At 38.0% G+C, this 16,983-nt stretch overlaps 1 protein-coding gene across 1 annotated transcript; it reads left to right on the top strand.

Annotated features, from left to right (window-relative positions):
• Positions 1-569: 569 nt before the first annotated feature.
• On the top strand, positions 570-5,386 carry LOC139738213 (uncharacterized). The gene is made up of 7 exons (XM_071648869.1): positions 570-592; positions 1,250-1,470; positions 1,960-2,228; positions 3,045-3,247; positions 3,681-4,020; positions 4,827-5,272; positions 5,316-5,386. Exons 3-7 carry the CDS (start codon positions 1,984-1,986, stop codon positions 5,384-5,386), a joined length of 1,305 nt encoding a protein of 434 aa, XP_071504970.1. The 5' UTR covers positions 570-592; positions 1,250-1,470; positions 1,960-1,983.
• The last annotated feature ends 11,597 nt before the right edge of the window (positions 5,387-16,983 follow it).

Raw genomic sequence — 16,983 nt, 5'->3', positions numbered from 1 at the left:
TATTCAGTTGTGTATTAGTTATTTGAGTGTATCAGCATTTACGAGATATGAAAGAAAATGACATGAACTGAGATATTAGGACTTCTTAAAATATCAAGTGCATTGATTGTTGAGTATTGTGACTGAAATGCCCATATTTCTTAGATAAAGGGAAATACATGTACTTCAAATTCATGAAATTTGTTGCGTTTGATTGACAATAGACACATGTCTTTAGCTTTGTTTGTCATAAAAATAAACTTTTCACAAAATCTTTGGTACTTTTCCTTTCTTTTGTATTTTTTTTTAAAATTTTCCTTTATCCCCATCATTTGCAGATATATGCTGATGAATGTTATTTTTTATCGTACAGTTTCTTACAGAACTACAACTCAATTCTGCATAAATGGTGATGTCGTCGACAAGATAAACAAGCAGTCGATGATATGCTCCGAGGCGAATGCGACTCAGTATGACCCACACACTCAGACTTGTTGTTATCACCCTGATGATTCCTATTCCATGGTCTTTGATGGTACTAGAGGAACATGCTGTTTGGTCAGTGAGACAGAGGTCATTTTGACTGACCCTTCAGTGCAGACTTGCTGTCAAGGTTAGTTAAACTTCTAGAGGAGTCATCCATATCTTGGAATATCTACTTCAAAACCATGTTTCTAGATACGGCTGTGACATCTTGTAGATACAATGATTTACAAATTCCTGCATAGATAGATTTGACACGCATAGAAGTTTACCTTGATCTGATGTAGTGTTCAAGATGACATATACATACCTCTCATATCAGGTATTTATGGTTTTGTTTCTTACTCAGTAAAAAAAAACCACATTTCCAATAGCACACTTTACTGATCAAATACAAAATACTTGACAACGCTCAGACAATTTTGTATGCTACCAGCTGCTATGAAGATGTGTATTTAATTGTCCAATCAAGATTGCCCAGGTATTCAATGGGAAGCAGTGAGTGCAAAAATATTTGTGTGTATGCCAATTGATATATCATTGCTTCTGTTTTAAAGATGAAACATAGTATTATGTTCTGGGCTATGAAAATCTCTCTCACACTGCCCGCACCAAAATCATTTAAATTTGTCCCAGTTATACAAGCACAAATCAAGCTTGCACTGAAAATAATTGAAACTGGGGATGTTGATGCCCAGTGGTATCTATATGTGTAGTATTATGGTCAGAGGTGGTTGAAAAATGAAGAGAAATCCTCATGTTTCCTTTTGTCTCTCTTCTGTCACAGTTGTGTATGGCTACTCTTATGACAAAGTCTGGAATGTTCCGGACGCACCGGAACTCTGCTGTGGAACAGAGATTCCAATTTCGGGCAAGCAACTCTGTGATTATCCTCTGCAGGAAATTGTGGATCTGACTGAGAGCCGGCCTGATGATGATGCAGTCTGTGCACCATGGCACAGAGAGAATAGAGCCAATTTTCGACAGACATATAACAGCCAGAAAGAGGTAATGATCCTTATTGTGAAGATGACATGTACGAGGTATATCATTCATGTTAATTAGAGGAAGTGATGATTTCAGTCGGTAGAGATGGTATGACATTCATTCTAATATCCATGGAGATGATACAGTATGTATTTTTATGAACTGAAATTTACATGGCTACCACTAGGTAATAGTGATCCTGTAAAAATGCATGAGAAAGTCCTTCGTAATCAGTTCAATGGAATTGAAGTGCTCATTTTTGTTTTAAGTTTTAAGAATGTTGATGTGCAACCAATTAGTGGGAGGCATCTATGAAAAAGTATATCATAGGATGACATCAAACTCTGCACAATTAAGACTTTCCTGATAGTCATTCCAATGTTGCAGTCAGGCACATTCAGTTTCCAAAATGTCTGATCAAATCATTGCAACATTCTCAGGACAGTTGACATGTGTGAATGAGTTTTCACACCATGTAGACATCATTTTTTTTCTTAAATAAAATTCCAGATCTGCACCAGAGATGGATACATAATGCCAAAAGTAGAAGGAAAAGGCTTATGTAACGGCTTCGTCTATGAGCTTGAGCACCAGGGCTGCTGTAACGGACAGGTTTACACTCTTTACATGGAGCAATGCTGCGGAGACATTCTGGTCTTGCCCCGCTACGATGAGGAACTCAGACCTCTGCAGTGCTGTGAGGATGTGGCTGTGTACAACAGTGAAACAGAGAGTTGCATCACAGACCGGATCTGGCCATTTCCCAAGGCTAATGCTCGGTATGATATCAGATCTGATAATGATAATACAGTCTCATTACCCTGGTTAGCCTCTCAATTTTTTTTTGTTCATCTACCAAAGGACCCTGTCTTTATTAAAAACCACTGACAGCAATACCTGCTGCCCTCTGATATACCAGGTTCTAAAGGGACATTTTGTTGATAGATATAGTTTTTACTATGCGAGGGCCTTTTTTTTCTCTCACTGGCCCAAATTATTCCATTTGTACAGAAGTGTGATTGTTTTCTTTCTAGATATTTTTGAATTATCAGGTATACTGTAAAACCAGAAAGTTTTGTGTTCATGAAACTTTTGTAGATTTTACAAGGAGCCGAGATTCACAAAAGTAGAATGCACCTGAAAGTAATTTTTCTGCACAATTCGTAATGCTAGTGCATTAAGCATACTAGAATTATTTTTTTTTCTGTTCCATGACATCCACTCGTGCAACAATGCTCCCATGAAATATCTGCACACTAAGCCAAGCATAAATACTATCCACAAACATAACCCTAATCCGAATCCTCACATCAAACTAAATCTAAAACCCTATCACAATGTTAACCTGGACCTCAAGTCCTTGGAGAGAATAAGACCAAAATGTTGCATGAGCAAAGGTCATGACACCATTTTTTTTCACCGACTGCAAATTAGCAAAAGTTTCCTGCTGCCAATGTGACTGGTTTTATAGTCCTTGGTCGTACTGTTCTGTCTACATTGTTCTTCTGTCATTATGCTGTTTGGTCTCCCTCTTGCCATGTATGGTCTTCTTCCATCAGAAAGTGAAATGGTTCTCTTGTCATGTATTCCTGCAGGGAGTGTGGCTTCACATGGTATGATAACCGTGAATTTGGTTGCCGTGACAACGAGCTGGTGCCATATGGTGCCCCACCAGGGATTAGATTCTGTGGCGTTGAGCAGCCTGTGCAGTATGACGAGAGTGAGCAGGAATGCTGTGGGGGGCAACTCATTGGTCCTGGACAGACCTGTTGTAACGGCATCATCCACAGTACTCCAGGTAAAGCAGACCTGGCTGTTGTGTGTCTTTAACATGGAGTTAAAGACTAGACAGGTTGAATAACTTTAGGTACCATCTCTGACAGGCTTCCACCCATTCCCTTTTTTCCCACCAAAGATGGGTTGGAGTGCCCATTATATTGCTTTAATATTTCATATTTCTATGAAGTTTGAAAATAACTGATGTGATGTTTTTATCTTGGTTCAGGAAAACTAATTTGAAACTAGATGATTTGATTATTTCTTTATGTGTAGTGCAGTGGCTGCTCCTGTATTGTTTATTACACAAAACACCACTAAGTTTAGAATGTCATTCCATTAATACAATCACAAGAATTCAGAGGCTGTTCATGTAGTAAATCACTTGTTATATTGACATTAGAAATGATGATGCTGTTGTTAACTTGAGTTTTGCCATCCTTCCTAATTTGCAGGAACGCCACTGAAAGGCGGCCGATGCTGCGGCTACGCAGCCTACAATCCCACATCACAGGTTTGCTGCTTGGACCAAGTTCATGATGGCGACGTGTCTACAACAGCGTGCTGTCGTGGGCAGGCATACGACACCACCCTCTCTAACATCACCTGCTGTGGAGGAAGGTTGCAGCGACGCTCGCCGGAGGACACAGAATGCTCTAAAGAGCATGGGATTGTCCACAGGCCAGACGAGATTGTCTGTGACATGATAAAGAGGAGGCGAAACAATGATCATGAGCAATGTTGCGGCACAGAGCTCTATAACCCACTCAATGAACAATGCTGTGATGGATTCAGGTGAGACTTTGCCGCAGTGAGAATCATGACTCTGCCATCTTGTGCCAGTATTTGTATGTCTGCCTGTATGTCAGATTCTATGACTCTTCCCATGCTCCAATATGAATGATTGCTCTAGGGGCCAAATTCAACATGTACTTAATTTTCATAAGGGCCTTATGACCCTTAATCTGTTATCACTGCATATATGCTCACTGCATGCACTGTATGCTTCAAGTGATAGTTTTGAATATACTCAGTCTTTTGAAATATTTCCTGTGCATGTAACCTTTTAATCTGCTGAGTATTGGTTGCATACATCTGCATCAGGACAATGCAATCATATTGTTTGTGCAATAAGAGCTTCTCGAAAGACTGTCATATGTAGTAGTCCTGGCAAAGAGAGCTAAAGACGTCCTTGACACAATCTTTTCAACTCATGCACTCTTCAAGTTGTGTTATGTTTATCAAACATTGCCTGTTTATGGCACCCCCTGAGGTCAAGAAATGTCACAAGAACATACCTTTTTTTTTCACCTGGAAGCTTGATTCATAGCACCATGTACAACTCAGTGAAAGGTAGTGTTGAAGACTGTTGAAGATATAAGCAATGATGTAAAGTATCAGTCCTCTTAGCAATTGTGGTTTGCCAGAGAAATAGAAATTGTTCATTTACATCTATATTTTTTCTTTTTCTTTTTTTTAAAGTAAGGCTCTTTGATTCTTTCTCTTGGGTGAATTACAGTGTCAAATTGAATGTCGCCTAGTTGGTGTTGGTACATGCTGTGACCGATGCTCAAATATATTCTGTGTTTTGTCTTTTTCAGATACGATATGACAGAGGGCAATGCTTGCTGTGGGAAACAGGTGTACAGGACTGACTCCATGATGTGCTGTGACAAAGTGCTGTACGAAGGTACTGAAGGGAGGGAGTGCTGTGGCCATTCATCCTATGATCCCAAGACTCAAGAGTGCTTCACCACCGGGGGCAAGCAGTTTGTCCTTGGGAAAGAAGGTGAAGCTCGCCATGCCTTCTGCAATTCATCTCATCCAGACTCGGCCAACCAAACATGCTGCGATGGAATTCTCTACAATGGCATCGTGGAATGCTGCGGGAATCAAGCCATAACAGATCCTTCAACGTTTTGCTGCAGTGATCAAGTCCAGATGAAGATCCATGGTGATGACACCACATGCTGTCCCTCAGGGAGGGTCATCAACCGGCGGATTGAATCCTGTGATGCAGAGTCCGGCGAGAATGGCTGGCCCCTGTGTAACCGGACAGAGTACTACCCCCTTACACACGGCTGCTGCAGTGGTGAAGTCTACGCCATTGATGAGGCCATTTGCAAGGAGGGAGAAATCCTGCAATACTGCAACAATGTAACATACTCCAAGACACAACAACTGTGCTGTGGTGGTCGTCTCCGCCCTATCCGCGCAGGCCGCAGCCAGTGCTGTCGAACCAGAGCCTTCAACCCACAGACAGAAATGTGCTGCAGCCATGGCCGTGTCACAAATTTTCAGAGGGGTCTGTCAAGGAGATGTTGCAAAGAAGGTTTCAAACCAAACATGGACCTTGGAAAATGTCAAGGTATTGCAATTTTCTTTTGCAATTCTGCACAATATATTTTCATATACTATGACAAATTATGCAGTTTGGTATTATTTTATGTGCATCATGGAAGAATTTGCCTCAATTTTTCCTTATTTGTATCCCTCTTATGTCCTTGTTTCACTTTGCACACTGTGAACATTTTGTGAAAAATTACTGAGTGAATTGAATGTTTTTTCACTTTTGGCTTTTTTTATGTTTGAAAATGTGTTTGCATTCTCCACACATCCATATGTATTTGTTTTGTTTTGTTTTATTTTGTTTACTTTTTAGTCATTGAGTTACTGTACACCATGTATTCACTCAGGTCAGATAACCTTTGTAAGACAATTTTGTATGTCCTTCACCATGTTGTAATTGTAAGAGCTGAATCACTGAAATGTCATAGTTTAAATCTAGAGATAATTTGCAGGTATTGTGATTCAAAAAGAATAATTTGACAAGGAGGCTCATTTAAAGGGGATGAAATCTGATTGGTTTCCCACCTCTCTTTTGAGGAGTTTGGAAACTATGGCCAATGTCTATGGTACTTCCATGTATCATGTCAATAAGAACATGACATGAAGTTGGCCCAGTGGAATCATTTTGAGTAAATCAAACCTGACATTTCAAGGGAAGAAAAAAACCTAGTTGCTCAAACATCAACCAGTGTTTGTGGCTTACGATTTTTGATTCTGTGAACCACCTAAATTGTCTCATTTTGATCAAACATGTGTGGTAGTTAGGCTATGATTAAAAAGCGTAGCATCAATTTGAAAAAAAAAAACATATTCCCCGTATACACCTTGAAAGATAGACATGGCAAAAAAACTAATGGGTGAAGGAGGAAATTATGTGGTCTATCGAACCATGTTTGCAATTTTCAATGTCGATTGAAAAAAAAAAATCTTGCTTGTAGTCTCTCACATTGTCCTGTATCACACTTTGTTTACGCCAGGACATTTAAATACACTTACTGTATACTTATTTGCCCCATGCAGCTATAGCTCCTCTGTGCAAAGGACTATCAAGGGACTCTGCATGGCGGAAAGTGCGTGACGACTGCACCAAGACCCTTTCCTTTCTCTTCACCGTGGCTAACATCAGTGCCAGCACATCAGAGGTGCTAGTCCGAGACGTCCACCACCCGCTCCCCCGCAACAGTGATGTCCAGATCGACACCCTTGTGTTCCCACCGCAGACGCTGTGCTCTCAGTTGAAAGAAGGCGAAGAGTACATGCTGTTGTCCTCGGGTGATATCTTCGGGCGTACTCTGCGGCTCAGAGATGATGACTACCTCAGCAGGAATCCACTGCTTTTCTTGAGACGGCTTCTAAATGGGCCATGCTTTAAGAATTAGACAGTTTGTGTTCCTTTTTGTTTTTAAACCAATTATGTAAACTGTACCAGTTTTCACCTGATAAGCAGTGGACAAATATATTGTCACTTTGTATTATACATTACTATGTAGCTCATTATTTGAGCAGGGAAGAAAAAATGATGTAAATTTATATTACCTTAGGCCAAGTGATGCCATTGGTCATAGAGTGAATGACCTATGATGAGATGTGTAATATTTACACTGATATGATTTTGTACTCTCAATTGAGAGATCTTATGCACATAAATATCTAGTTACGTGTGATTCGTGCTTTTAGAATTAGTAGTGAAAATGTAGATAGTGACTTGTTTGATAGTGATCCCTCATGTGGTAAGGCTCTTTTTCTACGTATGTGTCTAAATGGTAAACTCTTTAAGTGGTATATTTATGACCATTCGGGCCACATCATCCTGGGCTTGTCCACCCTCTTGTGTGATTTCTCTGTAAAGTTTATTTCTGTGTAGATTGGAGTTGAAAGTGTCTAGAAGCTTGTTCATCCTTTAGTGCCAAGAAATAGTTTGGGGGCATCTTCTCTCTGTATCTGTACATTGATAGGTGGGACAAGGAACTGTCAGCACTTGTGATGTTCTGTTTCATGTGAGCTCAGTTATGTTAGAGAAGTAGCTAAAAAATGATTCAATATTATGTTGTCTTAAGTGTTGTGTCTTTTGTCTGTTGTGACTTACCTTGATATCTGTAAATACTAGAGAAACCTGTATATTTATCATGTAGTAATTTATTGACAAGTATGACACAAAGCATCTGTAAATTTATGTACATTTTGGTTTTCAGTACAGTAGGATCATGAGTTTAAAGATGCATGTAAATGTGCAATCTTTTGTTGTAAGAAAAATTAACTCGATCTTTTCACATGTATTATCACAGTTGTAGTAGTATTGGGTGATGTAATGACATTTCGACTGCATCTCGGCACTATCTGCAGAATGACATCGAAAATTCGTGGTGGCAGAATTACAACTGTGAATTTCAATGTACTAGTATATGATTATGCTAGATTGTTTGCAGTAATATCCGATCGCACTCCTCGTCTAACTTGAGCACAGTTTGTACAATTGCTGTGTGGAGCAAAGTGACAGTGTGTACACGAGTCATGGCACAGTATCATCAATCATCATATGACGTTTGCATTTTAGTTTTGCATGAGTTAGTAGTTGTTTGTAAAGACTTGCCACTCTAGAACTGCTTCTATTCACGGCAACTTCTGAAACTAACATCATTTTCTGTAGTACTCAAGAGCAGGAGAAGATTCTGATTTTCTTTAAATAGGTACACATCTGTCATCACTACTTAATGATGTGAGAATGACTTAACAGGGTGTTGCTGCTTAATGTACACATTACGGATCATTGAGTTCGGGTACATTTTCAAGAGAGAAAAGAATATTTATATGCTGGAAATTCCTTGAAGTAATTGGCTGAAACTTCTACTACACCTGCCTTTATAATGAACTCTGACTATGGTAACAGTGAATTTAAAAGAGAGAGAGAAAAGACGAATTCCTGAGAAAGCTCAAAATTACTGGCTGAACCTTTGTTGCCACTGCCAATCTGTGTGTATGCAATGAATTCAGTAGAATGCCATGACATAGTGTGAGTATTTCCAAATAAGTGTCTCAAAATGAAGTATTCTTTGCAGATCTCTGCAGAATTGTCTAATGTGGCTGAATAATCAAATATTTATATTTTTTCTCCTCCAGTTATACAGAGTTCGTACAGAATTGGGTATTGTCATGGGACTCTGCTCACTTAAATTCACACAGAAGCCTTGATATGCAGACTAATTTGCCCAAGGGAAAAAACACACAAATAAGGCTGTGTGGTCACGAGTCAATTTGCCTCGTGTCTTGTACCTTGATATTCACTTCTGATCTTGATCCTTGCATCAAATGTCCCAAATCCGGCCATTTGCCCATGTGTGTTTTACAGTACTTTATTCAGACGTGTATGTGATGGGATGAAATAATTCCCAAGTTCGTCCCTCGTATTCATGTTAATGTAATCCCATGTTAAAGATGAATTAAGCATTGGTGTAATTATTCATTCAGATGAGTGCAATGTAGGCACAATGAAAATCCCTTTGCAGGTTAATACTGTCTGTCCTGTGCAATGTTGTGTAATGATACTATAATATGTTATTTATATTGTCTCAAAGTGATTTACTTAGATACAAAATTGCTATGTATATTAAAAAGTGTGTGATTTTGAATTTTTGTAATGTTGTGGGGGGGGGGGGAGGGGATGAGGGATCATAACTTGATATAAATTATGTATGAGTGATGATTAATAATTCAACATGAGTATGAACTGATCTGTATTTCAGATTGATGAAAAGTAGCACTTTGTGTGTGTGTGCGTGCGTGTGTAAAGGTGTATGTATTTTTCTTTTTTTCCTGTGGCTTCTCACAACTATTTTTTTTTTTGCTGCTTACAGCTAATGCCTATGATTTGTGATTAAATTTGTCAGTACAGAGTATGAATATATTATGGAGTTTGTATGATAAATATAAGTTATTGCAGTGTAGGATGTGATGTGAGCAGGGACTTCTAGAACTGCATGGGGGGGGGGGGGGGGGTGAGACTACATGGGAGGATATGTTTTTCTTTTGTGTAGTTACCTCTAAGTTTGTGTACAAATACCAGCTGTATGTTATGTCTTTCGGGTCATGAACACTGACTTTGTTGTTGTTGATCAATCATTGTTGATTATATATCATGTGCATACATTCAAGATGAATGTTTTGCCATGTACAATCATAGAAATCAAATAACAATTATTGACAATAAAAAAAAAATGTATGTATGTGTGTGTGTGTGCGCTTATCTTTATCTGTGTTCGTGCAAGTTTTGTAATGAGACTTGGATGCAATTGGGAGGGGAGGGGCTCAACATCAGATTAATTTAGTCTGCAGCTCGGAACAGTTCGCAAATGAGCCAAGCGAATGCGCCATCTCCCAAAACGTGTATGCATTAGACCATTTATACTTGGAGATAAATGACCTCAACATGCTGTATATACTGCTTCTGCAGCATTGGATGCCAGGCATTGATATCATGACAGGCCATGCACTGTACCATCTTAATGAGAGGAAACAATGGGAGATAATATCTCTTATATCGTTTAAAAAAAAAATCCCCTAACAAAAAAAGAAAAATATATATATACATATGTGTGTGTGTGTGTGTGTGTGTGTGTGTGTGTGTATATATATATATATATATATATGTATATATATATGTAATTATATATATATATATATATATATATATATATATATATATATATATATGTATATATATATATATATATATATATATATATATATATATATATATATATATATATGTATATATATAAAATCGACGTCGTATAATTGCTGCAATAATGGTATATGACGTCAATCAAGAAAACTGATGAACGTACCTGAAAAAGAAGGCTAATGGCAGATTGAAGGGAATGTATGGGTATTCCCCAGAGTTGTACCTGGGCTGTACCAATCATGATGTGACAGAGGGTGGGCCTTGTTTGTATAGAGCCATTGTATGAGCGCACGTAGAGAATTGAATGGATCTTTCTTTGTTATAAGGTACATGGCTGTATGACTCGATTTGATAAGTCAAGGGGATAGATATTTGCCTTGCTGTTGTAACCCCAGAGGGGGACGTCCCTGAGCCCTGAACAGATTTGTTTGCACAACATTGAAGGTATAGATAACGTTTTGCTCATGAAAAATAAAAATGATTATTCAAGTGAGGGACAGGAGAAAAATACAAACGTGCAGACTTAAAAGGGTTAAAGTGACGACAAAGTTTCCTCATGGTATCTGAAACACTGTACACGAGTTTAAAGGGATCATACAGTTTTGGTTGAGACCTAATTTGGGGTTTCTAACATTTTTTGGTGAAATAATGAGAAACCTCTTATGAAATATGGAAGAGAATGTAATTCTATGAGGAATTCAATGTTTATTTGATGAAAATTGGTTTTGAAATGGCTGAGATATCCAAAAAAGCAATTCTAATAAAGTGTGGGACCCACACTTTATTACGAATGCTTTGTTTTACTTTGTTTTTGGATGTTTCAGTCATTCCAAACCCGATTTTCATCAAATAAACTTTGCATTCCTCTTAAAATGGTATGCTCTGTACTATATCATAAGTATTTTCTTGTTATCTCACAAAAAGTTAAAAGCCCAATTCTCATCTCCACCAATACTGTACTATCCCTTTAAAATTGTAAGATAACAGGGAAATAACCCCACTCATTGTGCATGATCCCGCAAGTATGACTTGATGGCATACAGAATGATCGTCCCCAAGCTCTCCCCTTTCTTCATCGTTACCTATTCATTGAGTTTATCTATCCATACATAATTAGGCCTATGTAGGTTATTATTCAGTGTCCTAAACATTACAATTTCAAACATATATTGTCTTCTGTCTCATATAAATATATCATATTGATATGAGAGAGTTTAGAACACTTGACGATAACCTACGATTACAGCAGCATCCACCCATTGTCTACTGCTATTCGTGCAGACAATAAGGCTATCACACTATTGAGCCTATGTTGACAAGCTAAAATGTTCTTGATGTTTTAAAAATCGCACAGTTCAGCCTTATGTGCTGCTTCAATTATTACATTTATTTACTTAATTTCACGTCAGTCCGCTAATTAGTCATTAACAATAATTACCATTAATTTCGTGTTATATTCGTTTATTCGTTTATAAGAAATGATTAGCATTTAGGCCTATAGGCCTACTTGCATTTTATTTAAGGAAATGATATATCATAGCAATACCATGATGTATATAGTTACATGTATATGCATATTTTATGGCTTGGGAGAAATATTGACAAGGAAAACGACAACATTACAAAATCGTACATTACATTGATCGTTTCTGAAATGTTCCTGCTTCCAATGTAAACGCTAATTTGCAACTTATTTGTTTAAATCAAATTTATTTCTATGGCACGAGGCTCTCAAGATGCTAACCAGTTGGAAGTTACCAATATCATCAATCGTATTATTTTGTGGTATGTATTTGTTCGATGCCGCAACATGGCCTTTGAACGAGGTATCAAACTCAATACGTTGAAAGAGAGAAAACAAATGATGAATTTCATCCGATATTTGAACAGGGAAAGTTATATAGTACTCTTTGATTCCGGATTAAAGAAAAACACATTTTCATCTCAATACATTATTTTTTTTTTCTTTCCGTTGACTTAAATTGTATGTGTGTTGATTTGGAATCAACAGATGATTTTTTTTAATGAATCGATTAAACAATTATGCTTTACATACTTGGGGAAGTTCAGTGTATCTTTCCAATTAATGGTTGGCGAGTGTTCAGTGAGTCAAAACCAGTCTCTTTTCAGTGTCTTAAAACCCGTAATTATTTCATAACATTTTAGCACATCTTTGAGTCATCTGCCATATACATAATTAGTCCATGTTTCCTTTCTGCAGCTAGATTTCGTGAGCGGAAAACAGTCCTGTTGCATATGGGTTGGGATGTGGCTTTGTGTGTCATTGTATCGTGTTTTCACGTTACAGTGCATGGTGAAAGTGAAGGACGGAAAGCCTGGAAATCAAAAGGCTGTTGTCTATCTACACTATGAATTCATCAGCTCTTTGACGAAATAGCAAGGATTAGTTTGTTCTATGATGAGAACTTTGGTAACGGCTTCTCTCGTTCAAAGAAGTTAAGAAGGCCGGGACAGTAAAATAAAACGAAAGCATGTAAGTTGTGAATGTCGTTGTGATTATTGATGTGCATGGCACATTTTGTGGATCATTTCCCTCTATTTCATCGTTCTGGCCATATTTTCATGCAAATATACGTTAGAGGAGTGTGAGTTAAAGGTGCAACTGATTTCAGGGGAGTAAAATGAGCTTGACTCTCAACGGCTTAGCTGTAAATGCTGATATTGAACTCCGTCTGCAGCATATGATAGGATTATACAATTGACCTATAGTCTTTATTTCATATGTCCGTAAAGACAATACTAAACAATATTGCAAAACTCGGGTGAGCACTCTGAAATTTAATTGGTTGGCGCAATCAGTTAAAGCATGGAATATATATTGTCATATCAACTGATTTTGCAAATGAGTTCAGAGTATTCTTGAGTACTGGTGATATACGCCCTTGCAGTAGGACAGTGGACACAACACTCATATAGTTTTCGTGACTGTGGTATACATTATACGAAGAATCCACACCCATCTATACGTTTCCACATTGCTTCGATATGATATGCAGCCCTAAGTCATTGATCTGTACCGGGATGTTCTCGCAAATTGTCAAATTCAAATTCAAAGATTTTAGTGGCCCAAACGAGCCACCAGACAAAGAAAAGGTTAGTGTCGAGCCTGCATGATATGTTAGAATCATTGGAATGGAGGTAAAGATTATAAGCCGTTCAGGTAGACCACGACACGATAAAGCATTATCCAGCTATGAATTCAGATCGTTTTATGGAAAAAATGTCATAGCCCCGAGGCCCCTGTTTGTCCAAACTTCTACACATTGTTATTTACACTATATTCTTCGACTCCATGACAGGTTATATTATAAACATGGAGTAAAGTGTAAACATTTGTACATGTACGGGTTGTTTTCATTTCTTTTGACGCTCCAGTATTAAGAACGTAAGGAAGTATAGTGATGATGGGCCTATATTCACGACAAGGACATTGTGTCAGTGACAATGAAAATGGTGTAATCGTGCGATAATAATAGCTGTGATGCCCGGAAAATGTACGTGACCATTACAAAGGCAGCAGTCGTAATTTTTATTTTCGAAGAGGGTTTGTTTGTTGCAAAAAAAGAAGAAGAAATAAAAAATCTCATATGGCTTCCAATACTGAGTCATCTGAGAAAGTGAAAGGGAATGTCATTATCAACTTTCCTTCCAGTCATTAACTTTGGCTTTGATGATGACCATCATAACTCGCAAAATGATGGAACTTCAAAACACGTCATCGCCACGCAGTGGTGACGAGAGCAATGGTTGTGTGCATTTTTACTTTTCGTAATAGGTTCGCCTGATAAATGAAAGATTGATAAACACGTGTGTTGCCCAAAGTGAAACTTAACGGTGCACCGAGGAACAGATTGCTGTTATTCTTTTTTTTAATTCATTCAACAAGCATATAGAGGCACGCGAGCATGCTATCGAATTATAGCTACCCCATGATAAACAGTAATTGCATGATTGATTAGTGATACAGCGACACTTACGCCCGCGCTGTCATAATGCGTGGGCATAAAGCGGATGTTATGCAGATTCGAGTGCAGTGAAAGTTGTGAAAGTATTATAGACAAGACGCCTTCCTTGAATTTGGTACTCTAGACCCAAGTCACAATTAATGAATATGATCTGCCTACGCTTGCTACAGTTTTACTAGGCCAACTACTGCCATTTTACTCCTTGTTTTCGGTTTATCTTGTAATTTCAACAGCTGCAGTTCAGATGAACTCAAGGAAGGAAAGACCGAGTAAATTGTGAACATTCTTGTAATATTATCACATACACTCGATTTTTTGTTTTTGTTTCGAGTGTTCTGATCTGTGCTTCTTAAGGCTGAAAATATATTTCCCGAAGACACCTTCAAATGCATTCTTAATTGCGAGCGTGCATATCCATCGGGAATAACAGTGCATTTTACATGTTTTCACGGGGAAAATGTTTAATACTGATGATGATGGTGGAGTCTTGGGTTTTTAAATGGATAAATTGTGATAGATAGGGTAAACATGTGGTGATTTATTTTGCATGGTTTGGAAAGTTGTCGGGGTGGGGCGGCATTTGCTGTATTTCCAAGGAGCAGTGGGTCATTATGTGCAGTCTTTAGTTGCTAAGGGGTTTATTGGAATTAATGAAGATGATAGGGGTAAAACTGCACTGAATATCCCTTTTTTAAAATCACCATCATTATCATCACCTTCATCATCATCATCATCATCATCATCATCATCATCATCATATTATCAACATTATCGCCATCTTCATTATAAGCTTCACCACCATAATCATTGTTATCTTCATAGCCACGGATGGGTCATTGTCATCATCACCTCATCCGGGGATTTTACAGTTTTGGGATTTATCATGCAATAGCAGACGATATGTTTGATATATGTTATTCATGAGCTGTTATACCTCCGCTTCCTTTTCCTTTCTATTTTTTCTTTTCTTTTCTCTACAGTTAATCCTCCCCTTATAATCATTTTATTTTTTTCTGGCAAGTTGATGTATAGTTACAATGATCATATATGTTATTTTATATCTCAGAATTTGTAAAATGATTATGTGCAATATTGGTGGAATTTAGAAAGAAATTTATAGGTGATAAAATCAGTGATATTATTTTCGCGTGTGTTAGATTTGCTTTTTGTGTTGTATTTTAGGGCGAGTTGGTTTGAGTTGCTTCAGTTTATCGCGGGCTGAGGGGGGGGGGGGATGAGACTAGGAACGTAGCAACAGGGAAGGTTTCTGGAGTTTTTAACATCACAATTGAGTCGGTTTTATGCCACGTTTTTATACAATTGTTCTTTTCAGTTTGACTTTGCATGCATGTTCAGTTATTTATTTATCATGTACTATTTCATGTTCTCTCTCTATATATATTGCATTCGTTATACTTTGTCATTTATATGTAAAAATCGCTGAAGAACACAACAATTAGTGTAACAACACACATACCAGTGGCGGATCCAGAGGGGGGGCCCAACCGGCGCACGCTCCCCCCCCCCCCCCCCCTTACAGAATTCCTGGATCAGCCCCTGCATATGCCCCACACAAAGGCCATCAATACACCACATTATATATGTACATGTACTTGTATATGGACACAATTACTATAGTTCATATGAACACTCAAGGAGAATACATGTACAAATTTCAACAACAAACAAACAAACATTAAGCAACATAATCAAGCCAGTTCGGAATTAGCTCATGGGCAAATGGGTACAAATGGCCTTTCTGTTTTTTCTCAGTCGGTTAGGCACTTTGCTAATTTTGCTTAGCTTGCCTGACGTAGCAATTCATGGAATTCATCAGTCACGTGCATACAAACGGATTAACTTGTGTAGACAAGGTGACATGAATGGTCCATCATTATTAACACCTGGGAAAGCATCTGTTCATTATCTTTCACTGTATGTATCTTAAATCTTTTTCTATTGATATTGCCAAATTAAATACCACTTTAGCTGTTGGGTGGAACTGCTGGCAAGCACTATCTACAATGATTACTTGAATTTAAAAACAAACATGCTCTGTGGGTACAAATGACCTTATTCTGCTCATGCACAAAGCGGAACCCAGAACTGGCTTATTCACAGCAGATAATGACTTGCGTCTCTGGTTAGCACTACACCGAATACAACCAAGCAAGAAGCAGGATTACCATCAGGTATGAATCAAACAATGCTATACAATCTTTACAACTTGCTCTTTTTATTCATATACATGTACATGACAATTATTACATGTCTTAATGAAAACTGAAATCAAGAATCTAAAAAGTAATTTGTAAACATACAAGTTGGAAGAGTTTTACCAACTCTTTTCATATTCTTAGTCAGGTTTCCTCTGACCAATCACAGCAAGGTGTCACAGACCCTTGCATCTCTCTCTGACCTGTGCGCCTGGAATCATAAGCTTGACCTCTTCAGTTGCAAAAGGACCTCACACACATCCTGTTGAAGCAGGAGACAAGCATGAGAACCATAGATTTTTCCTTTGACATAAGTCCTTCTTCCAACCCATTTACATGAGTGTGAAGTCCATATTTGCGAAAGTTGACAGTTGACAGTAGACCTCTAGTTTTGATGTGGGTGGTAGGTGAGGTCTACTTTCTTAGATGTAACTCATCTTAGCTTTGGCCTCAGAACCCCACAATTAGAGAGGAGAGCAGTGAATATTTGTTATTATTTTTCACAAGAAATAAAAGACATCTGACCTTT

This window comes from Diadema antillarum, unplaced genomic scaffold (genome assembly GCF_040938485.1).
Source record: "Diadema antillarum isolate AM-2024a unplaced genomic scaffold, OU_Dant_1.0 seq00000731_RagTag, whole genome shotgun sequence".
Classification (NCBI taxonomy): Eukaryota; Metazoa; Echinodermata; class Echinoidea; order Diadematoida; family Diadematidae; genus Diadema; species Diadema antillarum.
The sequence above is the reverse complement of the archived record's forward strand: the minus strand, read 5'-3'. Positions and strand labels throughout refer to the sequence as shown.

Excerpts from the sequence above, each read along its gene's own strand:
- LOC139738213 (XM_071648869.1), top strand. The coding sequence starts at position 1,984 with ATGCCAAAAGTAGAAGGAAAAGGCTTATGTAACGGCTTCGTCTATGAG. Across the intron at positions 3,248-3,680 it reads CATCATCCACAGTACTCCAG|GAACGCCACTGAAAGGCGGC; the intron begins GTAAAGCAGACC and ends CCTAATTTGCAG. Across the intron at positions 4,021-4,826 it reads CAATGCTGTGATGGATTCAG|ATACGATATGACAGAGGGCA; the intron begins GTGAGACTTTGC and ends TGTCTTTTTCAG.